We start from the raw sequence: 10,310 nt of genomic DNA, 5'->3' as shown, positions 1-10,310 counted from the left end.
GTTCTCTAAAGGTGGCTTCTACCCCCAAGGAAAGAGCCCTGGCCCCCGGCTGAAGAGCCCTCGCCCCTGGGAGGGAAGGGCCGGGGCTCGGCTGCAGCCCTGGGGACACGGGACGGGGCCGCTCGGGGCTCCTGGAGGGCTGCGGCTCCCAGGCACACCACGGAGCCCGGCTGGAGCCGGGACCCGGCTCCCGGTTTGCAGAGCGAGAGGATTACCTGAGAGTATGCGGAGAGGCTGTGCAGATGGCTCCGGCGCTGGCCTGTGCCGGGCGAATCAACCCTCCCACCTCGAGCGTCTTCTCCCTGTGCTCAGTAAAGCCGCTCAGATGAGCCAGTGCGGCTCGTGACCTGCCCAAGCGCAGCCTCGGGTTTAATCCTGGCCCTCCCAGGGACTCCCTGCAAGGGCAGAGCCCTGTGCTCCCGCCTCCGCCGCCGGTCACCCGCAGCCCCTGAACTGCATCACCCCCGTGCGCTGGCCAGCGGCTTCGGCACAGTCGTGCCCGCAAGCCAGAGGCATTTGCTTTGCAGGGGATCTGCGTGACACGGCTTCAGCAGCACAAATATTCAGTTAGAAAGCAGAGATAAACTCCAGAGACCAGGCCCTACTTGACTGGCTGCTATTGTTCTTATGAAATATATATAATGAATAATGAAAGCATTTGCAAAATGTCAAGGAGCTACGCATTCTGCTACAGGTTTTTTCATAGATCCAAGTAAATGAGCAGGTGTGCATTTGTGCGCTGAAAAACCAACCTCTGGAGAAGGTCATTGGCATGAATTCAGATTGTGAACACTTCGCATAGCAGGTGTATTCAGCTGTAGAGTGTGCAACACAGGTTATCTGTTTACTGCCCTTTTTTTATACTGAGCAACACTGAAAGTGTCTTGGTCCAGTGAATAAGCCACTTCTGGTTTTGTGGACTTTCCCTGGTTAAAAGAGCCTTGTTGAGTGGTCAAAGGTCAAACGCCTTGTAAGCAAATATTGCACGTCCTGCACGGAATAAACATTTCAGCCAGGACCACTGGATGTAATGCTTTCCTTTAAACTGCTGAGGACTGTAAAGCTGTTAATAGTCTTTTTTGTCTACTTTTCTGTTTCAAAGCACTCCCTGGTGTCCAGACTGAAAACACAAATGCAACCGTCTTTAGTATAGAAGGGAACAAACATCAATTACTTGATCACATTTAAAGTTCCTCTCCCACGTAGACTGATCCTCAGTGGCTTTGTGTCAAATCCACCCAAAATCCTGCTTGTTTCAGCCCCGTTTCCCAACCTGCACACACAGTGATGGCCCCGCCGTACCAGGGCAGAGCATCCTGGGTCTATTCCTTCCCTCGCATGCAGCATGTTGTGGGAAGATGGCTCAGTTGGCACAGGGAATGGGAAGGAACGACAAGGCCAGAAGCAGTGTATAGCAGTTTCTGGCTTGCTTTTCCAGCATCCTCTCTCACTCAGTGGGAAAGAGTGGCCTGAAGCTGGTGACACAGCTGAGCTGGCAGATGGTGTGGAGCTTGGCCACTAAGAAATATGAAGGGGCTTGGAGGAACTGGAAGGGACTGCCATGGAGGCTGGGTTCATCTCGCACCTGTTATTCTCCTCGTGCATCTGGGACACTTCAGTGGAGCCTGCCTCAAATCCAGGCACAATGTGGGCAGCGTGCACCGCATGCACCTTGTTGCGGTGCTTTTTCCTCAAGAGACAGCTGAAAACCTTTTTGAAGCCCTTTCGGAAGTGCTTGGAGACCAGGGCATAGACAATGGGGTTGAGGCAGGAGTTGGCATAGGCCATGCAGTGGGAAAGCAGGCGGAAGGCGTAGGTGGCCTGGTTGAAGGGAAAGTCTCCATAGAGGTATCGGAGGATGACTACATGGTAGGGCAGCCAGCAGAGGCAGAAAAGGATGGTTACAATGATGATCATCTTGGTTACCTTCCGCTTGGCCTTCTTGGACTCTGATATGTCCTCCAGGGGGTCCACTGCTGTCCACAGGTACTTGATGGTCCTGGTGTAGGAGAGGCTGATGACCAGCACTGGGATGACATAGCCGAAGGCAAATGTGCTGGTGTCCATGACCTTGCGTCTCCACTCCTCCCAGCCAGGCATGCAGATGTAGCTGGACTCCCACTCAATCAGGTCATAGTAGCTTAGGTAGGGCCCAGCAAAGACCACAGAGAGGCCCCAGATCACAGCCATGGCAGCCACTGCGTTGTAGGGGGTCCGCAGCTCCCGGGAGCGCAGTGGATAGCGTATGGCCAGGTACCTGGAGGGGAGAGCAAAGCAACCAGCACTGAGATTTCGGCCAAGCTCTGCCTGGCCACACAATCTCCAGGGACAAGAGTTTCCTTCATTCTCCTGAAGGTCCCTGAGCAGTGGCCCTACATGTTATCTCACACCCCATTTGAGGTACAGTCCTGGGTAAAGCAGCTTTTCTCTTTCTAGCAAGGATGCTTCTCCTCCCACAGGCTTAGGCTGGCTCATCCCTCTGTACATGGTGGGTTGGGTTATGTCCCTGAGCTAGGGCCAGAGAGGTGGTACTGTGGAGACCATGCAGCTATCCACTGCTTGGCAGAATTTATCCAGCAGAAAGTTTGAGCTGAGGATTCAGGAACTGGGGAAGCTTCACTGGGTGATGGGCACTGTGCAGGCCCCTGCCCACTGAAGGTGTATTTCCAGCCTTGTCCAGCCTGGCAGGGGTGAGATTTGCTCACTGGAGCTGCGACTGCCTCCACCTTGGTACCAAAGGGACCGGGGGGGCCCTTGCCTTTTGGCACTGTCTGCTTTCTCAGGCCAGCCCAAAGCAGGCAGTGATGGTCTGTCTGCTCCCTCCAGCAACAGTGGCTAGATGTGGTGTGATGGGCAGCTCTGCTCCCCCACCTCCAGGCAACACCATAGGGCAAAGCTGTCGATGTCAGCAAGGAGAGAAGGTGGCTTGGTGCTTGTGGTTAGGGGATGGAGAGGAGCTGTCAGCACAGACAGGAGCGCAGCTGCTGCAGCCTCAGTCTGCCAGCGTCCACAGAAGGATGCTCATTTGATGCACTGTAAGGCCAGCAGAGCAGGTGGATAAGACATGCAGCTGGTGTGACAAAACTCTCGTCGCTTGCTGGTCCTGTCATCCTGAAAGCTGCTGGCAGCTCAGCGAGAATCCCTTCATGTCCTACTGAAATGCAGCCACCTCTTGGGTGGAGCACTGCACTACAGCACACAAGTGCCACCAGAAAGGGAGAGAACGGAGGCATTAGCACATTGCCAAAATGTCCTTTCTTTTGAGATACTGTGCCTGGTTCTGAGCTGGCTGGAGAGGCAGACTGCACTCGTGTGATGAAGGTGCAGGGAAGCAAGAGGCTTAAATCACGAGAAATCTTGGGTCTTCCTCATGACAGCAGCCAAACTGTGTAACCACTGGAATCCCAGAGGACTGGGATATTTTTGCCGGGGATTTCACGTGACCCCCTCGCCCCAACCAGGAGATGCCCATTTCTGCAGGTGGCACCTGGGAGCTGGACAAAGTGGAAGGGGGCTGAAGAGTAGCCCAGCCACACTTTTTGCTGGGATTTCACCCATCCCAGATACTCCCTGGTACTGAAGGTTCCTTCTGCCTACAGTGCTGTGAACCTCTTCACTGCAGAGGGCTGTTGGGCTCTATCTTGTCTTGGTACCTTGGAAGCCAGCGCAAGGGGCAAGACGGGACAGGACATGTTCCCTGTGGCAGTCAAGGCTTACCCCAGTGGGGACCTCTTCCTCATCCTGGACCGTAAGCGCGGGCTCCGTCAGAAGTGGGGCAGCTGACAGTCGCCTTTCAGAGTCCTTGGGAACAATGTAGGTGGTACCCATCGGGGCCAGAGCACCCTGGGTGACTTCCCAAGAAGGGACTCGGCTCACAGTGCAGGTGCCCTTCTGCGCACAGTGCCGGAGGGCTGGGGGCGGTGGGGGAACAGGAATTGCTAGATGACAGGTTTTGCCTGGGCTGGCAGCCCCTGGGGAATGGTATGTTTACTGCAAGACTGGGATCTCTCTCGGGTATTTATGTGGCTTCTCTTACGGTGCCCTCTGACCACCTTGCTGCCTGCACACGATGCTTTTCTGAAATGGTGCCTTGGGGATAGCTATTACCCTCCGAGCGGCGTCTCTAATACAGAGCGAGGTGACTCAGTGGGAGTCTGTGGCACAGCGGGGAGCTTAGCTTGGGTCTCAAATGCTCTAACTGCAAGGCAGGTCTTTCCTGCAGAAAGCGCAGACAGGAGCAGCATCAGCTTTGCGTTCAGGAGATCTGAAAGTGCTGCTTGGGGGTTGTTAGGGCAAGAGAGACACGACTGGTCTCCAAACTGCCTTTGGCACGGATCGATACCACCGGGGTTTGAACCATCGGCCTGAAGGTGGTGGGCCACGATGTTCCCATGCCCTCACTCACTCCAGCTTCGCAGACTGCCCTCCTTCCCCAGCCCAAGGGCATCCTTAGACTGTTACCTGTCCACAGAGACGGCAGCCAGAGTAAAGCTGCTGGCATACATGGTGAGGTAGATGAAGAAGTGGACAGCCTTGCAGATGAAGGAGCCGAAGACCCAGCCCTCAAGGGAATAGATGGTGGCCTGGAAAGGCACGCAGAAGACAATGAAGAAGAAGTCAGCCAGGCTGAGGTTGAGGATGAAGAGGTTGGTAGTGTTGTGGCCCATCTGCCCGTTGCGCAGCAGCACTGCTAGCACCAGGCTATTGCCCACTGTGCCCAGGAGGAAGATGAGGGAGAAGACCACAGGGACAATGACACTGGCAGGGCTGAAGTGGTAACTGTCAGAGGAGTTCCAGTACCCAGCCAAGCTTGCGAAGTCCTCATGCTCCGTCATTCTGTGTCGTGGTGAGACGCTGGAACCTGGGGCAACACAGGGAAAGATGTGAGAGACTAGAGAAACACTGCTTAGCCTGTTAACTTGGCTGATGGGCCTGTTGGCTCACTGGAGACACAGAGCCCCATTTTCAGCTCACTGACCCACATGATTTTCAGCAGTTTCCTCTGGACACTGCTGGCCTGGAGGACAGGTAGAGTTAGGCTGGGGGTAAGGGGTGCCCTGCTGCCCCATTCTGGCCCTGGAATGAATGCACAGCCCATGTTCACAGAATCACAGAATCATTCAGGTTGGAAAAGACCCTTGGGATCATCGAGTCCAACCCTCAGCCCTACTCTACAAAGTTCTCCCCTCACCACATCCCCCAGCATCTCATCTAAACGACCCTTAAACACACCCAGGGATGGGGACTCCACCCCCTCCCTGGGCAGCCTATTCCACTCTCTGACCACTCTTTCTGGGAAACATTTTTTCCTGATGTCCAGTCTGAACCTCCCCTGTTGCAGTTTAAAGCCGTTCCCTCTTGTTCTGTCACTAATCACCTGTGAGAAGAGACCATCATCAACCTCTCTACAACGTCCTTTCAGGGAGCTGTAGAGAGTGATGAGGTCTCCCCTCAGCCTTCTCCTCCTCACACTGAACAGTCCCAGCTCCTTCAATCTCTCCTCACAGGATTTATTCTCCAGGCCCTTCCCCAGCCTCGTTGCCCTCCTCTGCACTCGCTCCAGCACCTCGAGATCTCTCTCGTACTGAGGTGCCCAAAACTGGACACAACACTCCAGGTGTGGCCTCACCAGTGCAGAGCACAGGGGGACTGTCACCTCCCTTGGATTGATCCTGCTGGGGTGAGGTCTGGGGGAGAGGAGAGATGGCATCTGTCCCCGGCTTCCTTCTCTGAGGGAGAATGGAGCCAATATCTTCACCCCCCAGCTGGCCCAGCTGATGGCAGAGGGGTGTGATGTTCCTTCCCAGCAATGGAACTCCAGCCTCAAACTGACCAGCTGGACGAGCCAAGGTGTTTGCTCCACCGATACTGATATGCGGAGTTTTATCCCTCCCCTGCTCCCAGCTCTTTTGGTACCTGCTCCTAGAATAAACCTTGCACACTAGGCGCGGGGCTGGAAATGCTTTTGGCATGACAGCTACTACACGGCTCCATGTTGTGCCCAGGTGGGGACTTTCTGAGGGGGACAGCTCTGATGGGACCACTCCTGCTTTGGTTTCAGTGACCCAGATATATATTCCCTTTCTGTGTTTCACAGGGCAGTTCTCCCCAGGACTTGGGCTTTTTGTATCATTCCCCTGCCCCCAAAAGAAGCATTTGGACTGAAAGCAGAAGGTGAGGTTGTGCATGGAAACACTAGTTTCTCTGCCACAGTCATAGAAATCTGTCTGCGTGTTTTTGAGTTCTGGAGCTAGGGGAATATCACATACAGACACGGGCACAGCTTCCCTTGAATAAACCCGTGGCTTGGGTTCTTCCCCTTCTGCGCTTGTAGGGATGTGCTGTGGTTACCAGAGTGTGGCCCAAGGCTGGCTCACCATGGGTATGGAGATTGCAGGGTCTGTGCAAGAAACCAGCCTCTAGCTTGTGCATTCTCTTTCAGGCTGGGGAATTAGCAAGTGCCCCCCGGAGCAAGGAGCACTGGCAGTGAGAGTGCCTGACGCAGAAGCACTGCAAGGGACTATGAGCATGGGTCCGTGGCTGCAGGTGGTCCTGGTATCAGTGCAGATACGGGGATGCCAGCAAGCTGCATGGAATCACACCGAGCCCTGTTCAGCATTACTGCAGCTGTAACGAGACCATTCCCGCATAGTTGCAAGTCTCCCCAAAGGCAAGTGCCAAAGGCTCATAAAGTCTAGGAAGCAGGATGCATCTTTTGGTTGGCCTGTTGTGCACTGCCCAACAGTTGGTACAAGTCAAATACCCTGCTTGGCATGGCACCCTCTCCTCTGTCTGGGCAGCAGGAAGCTCATGCTGCTACCTGGGATCTGGACTCTGGCACCCGACAGGTCACTGCACCTCATTTGTGAACGTGTGGATTGGTCCAACAGCACCTACCCAGCCTGAAGCAGGGGGGATTTCACGGGGATGGCTTCAGTTGTTACGAGTGTGAATTTGCCTTGTGGCAGGTGCAGCACAGAAGTTTTATGTTTGGCTTAGACTCCTCTGTTTTATAGTAACTTTGAGCTCCATGAATGCTGCTTGTGTGGCAGAGGGATGAGCTTTCCTCTGGAAAGCTGGGATGGCCAGTTCTGAAGTGCATGCTACTTGTTTCTGCTAGCTCTGCCTCGGTGCACAAAGAAAGTCAATTCAGTAGAGGCAAAAGTCCTCCCGCAACCACCCGAAGAAGAAAGTACCCCATGCGGTATGGATGTGCGGGAAGCAGGGGAGCTTACACAGGCCCTGGCAGGAGAGGGAGAGATAGATGGATGGGGGCCTGCCAGAGGGTCTGGTGCCAGAGTCTGGTTGAGGACCTTGGGCTCTTCTCATACTGCCTAACCCCTCTGGGACCGGGGAGTTTCCCTGTATGCGGGGGAGAGCAGCTCAGGATGCCACTGGTGTTTTAGTCTTACTGCCAGTTGATTGCACTGACTTAGGCTGTGCTCGGAATTATACCCCGTGAGAGGCTGTGGCACAGAAATCAAGGAAGGCGACCCTGCAAACGTCCCCCTCACTGGTGTGACTTGTAGTACCAGCATGACAAAGAGGATAGCTACTGATGCCTCTGCTGAGGGAAAGGGGGGGGCACAAGTCAATATTCTAGAAAAGTCAAATTGTTTTGCTCTGAATTGGAAAAAACGGATAATCTTGTTACTCAAAGCATTAGACAGATTTTTCTAAGTAGCTCTAGGCCTTAGAACTGTCCTGCACTCTCACTGATTCACTTAATGTGAACCTCTGAGAATGGAGTGGCTTTTAGATTGTAAAATATTTGGACAAATATTACTGCCTAAGGCTAGCTCAATCTCAGAAAAGAATTTCAGCACAATAAAAGAATAACTGTTCTGAGCCTAACTACTGTGGGCTGAGGTTGTGTTTTTATTGGTTAAAATAACCTATTTACTGACAGGAACTCAAAGTGTGACTATGCTTGGACTCCTGTTTTTTTAGCAATTCATGTTGTCTTCACACAGAGACAAGAGAAGATAGCAGAAAGGGAAAAAAAGAGCAGCAGCACAACACTGAAAGAAAATGGAGAAGGAGGCCCAAAGGCTAGTGACAACAGAACAACACAAAATTGATGTAAAACTGACCGGCATTTCAAACACATTCCAAGGTGAGCAGAGTCTACCTGAAGCATAATTAGTTTTTAGAGGAACCTATGGTAAGAGAATCCCATTTTAAAGTGATAATTGTGGTGTAGTTGAGAGGAAAACAGACAAATTGAAACCTGTCATGCAGATATTGGGAAGTTAGGTGAGAAGAGTCAGGTGCCCTTGTTACTGAAATGGAAGGTAGAAAGATACCTGGAAATGTGAGAAATAAAATTCAGGATGTTTTTATTTAGTTGTTTTGTGTGATGGTTTAGTCCCTGCCGGGGTCTGAGACCACGCGGCCGCTGCCCCTCCCCCACAAAGGGAGTGAAATACAAAGCCCCAAGGCTGAGATAAGGAGAGGTTTAATACAACAGTGCAACAGCAGCACAACAAACAACAACAATAACAATAACAGTGGTAACAATGAACAGAGCAAAATATCTACCAATACAGCAGTGAGAACAGAGCAAATCCCACAGTACACGCGGTAACCGACTGTCCCGCTTCAGCGCCAGGATGTGACGTCCGCATGGTATCTGAATAACCCGGCTAGAGCTTCCCCCCCACTGCTGGGGAAACTTAACCCTATCCTGGCTAAACCAGGACATAATCCACCCCTTTATTCTATACCATGTGCGTCACATCCAGCTGCCATTTAGCAATTAGCATTAACAAAGAAAAATTAACAAAAGCACAGTATAATTCACGGTGTGTTTTCACCCACAATCAAGTCCCCTTGTGGCACGCATCGGACCTCTCCATCCTTCTGCATCACCCACCAGGTGCACCCAGGTCCTTGAGCAAAAACAATCCCGTGGATGGGTTTGCCTTTGCCCAGCGCAGGACTAACCCAGACCATTTTTCCCAGCAGATCCCTCATGCGCACCACAGGGACTTTATCCCCGTCTACAACACGTGGAAATTTTGACTGAGCTGGGCCAGCTCGATTGGCAGATCCTCTTGTGTTCACTAACCAAGTGGCCTTTGTCAGATGTGTGTCCCAGTGTTTGAAGGTTCCACCCCCCATTGCTCTCAATGTAGTTTTTAACAGTCCATTGTAGCGCTCGATCTTCCCGGAGGCTGGTGCATGATAGGGGATGTGGTAGACCCACTCGATGCCGTGTTCTTCTGCCCAGGCATCTATGAGGTTATTTCGGAAGTGAGTCCCATTGTCCGACTCAATCCTCTCTGGGGTGCCGTGTCGCCACAGGACTCGGTCTTGAAGGCCCAGGATGGCGTTCCGGGCAGTGGCGTGGGACACTGGATAAGTTTCAAGCCACCCAGTGGTTGCTTCCACCATTGTGAGCACGTGGCGCTTGCCTCGGCGGGTCTGTGGCAGTGTGATGTAGTCGATCTGCCAGGCCTCTCCATACTTATATTTCACCCATCGATCTTCATTCCGCTGGGGCTTCACCCGTTTGGCTTGTTTGATCGCAGCACACGTCTCACATCCGTGGATGATCTCTGCGATGGTGTCAATGGTGAGGTCCACCCCTCGATCTCGAGCCCACCGGTATGTTGCATCTCTGCCTTGGTGGGCCAAGGTCTCATGGGCCCACCGGGCTATGAACAGTTCACCTTTACGCTGCCAGTCCAAGTCCACCTGAGCCACTTCGATCTTAGCAGCCTGGTCCGCCTGCTGGTTGTGTTGCTGTTCATCAGTGGCCCGACTCTTGGGTATATGGGCATCCACATGGCACACCTTCACAATGAGGTTCTCCACCCAGGCTGCAATATCCTGCTATACTTCAGCGGCCCAGACGGGTCTGCCCTTGCGTTGCCAGTTGTTCTGTTTCCACTGCTGCAACCACATCCACAGGGCACTTGCCACCACCCACGAGTCAGTGTAGAGATAGAGCCTCGGCCACTTTTCTCGCTCAGCAATCTCCAAAGCCAATTGGGTGGCTTTCACCTCTGTGAACTGGCTCGATTCACCTTGTCCCTCAACAGCTTCAGTGGTTTCTCGTGTGGGATGCCACACCGCAGCCTTCCATCGTCGATGTTTTCCCACAATGCGACAAGACCCATCAGTGAACAGGGCATATCGTTTCTCCTCCTCTGGCAGCTCGTTATATGGTGGGGCCTCCTCAGCACGTTTCACCTCTTGTTCTGGTGACATCCCAGCATCTTTGCTCTCTGGCCAGTTCATGATCATTTCCACTAATCCTGGGGGGTCGCGGTTCCCTATTCGAGCCCGTTGTGTTATCAACGCAA

The 10,310-nt window shown here is 53.0% G+C and overlaps 1 protein-coding gene across 1 annotated transcript; it reads right to left on the bottom strand.

Annotated features, from left to right (window-relative positions):
- Positions 1-1,518: 1,518 nt before the first annotated feature.
- Positions 1,519-5,176, bottom strand: LOC141930182 (galanin receptor 2b-like). Its single transcript, XM_074840667.1, has 2 exons — positions 4,462-5,176; positions 1,519-2,257 (listed from the first exon to the last, which is right to left on the bottom strand). The coding sequence occupies exons 1-2, from the start codon at positions 4,833-4,835 to the stop codon at positions 1,519-1,521; spliced, it is 1,113 nt and encodes a 370-aa protein (XP_074696768.1). The 5' UTR covers positions 4,836-5,176.
- Between the last annotated feature and the right edge of the window lie 5,134 nt (positions 5,177-10,310).

The sequence above is a fragment of the Strix aluco genome, chromosome 15 (genome assembly GCF_031877795.1).
Source record: "Strix aluco isolate bStrAlu1 chromosome 15, bStrAlu1.hap1, whole genome shotgun sequence".
Taxonomy (NCBI): Eukaryota; Metazoa; Chordata; class Aves; order Strigiformes; family Strigidae; genus Strix; species Strix aluco.
This window is presented reverse-complemented; position numbering and strand designations above follow the sequence as displayed.

Coding starts and splice junctions, on each gene's coding strand:
- LOC141930182 (XM_074840667.1), bottom strand. CDS start 4,835: ATGACGGAGCATGAGGACTTCGCAAGCTTGGCTGGGTACTGGAACTCC. Junction 2,258..4,461: donor GCTGCCGTCTCTGTGGACAG/GTAACAGTCTAA, acceptor TCTCCCCTCCAG/GTACCTGGCCATACGCTATC.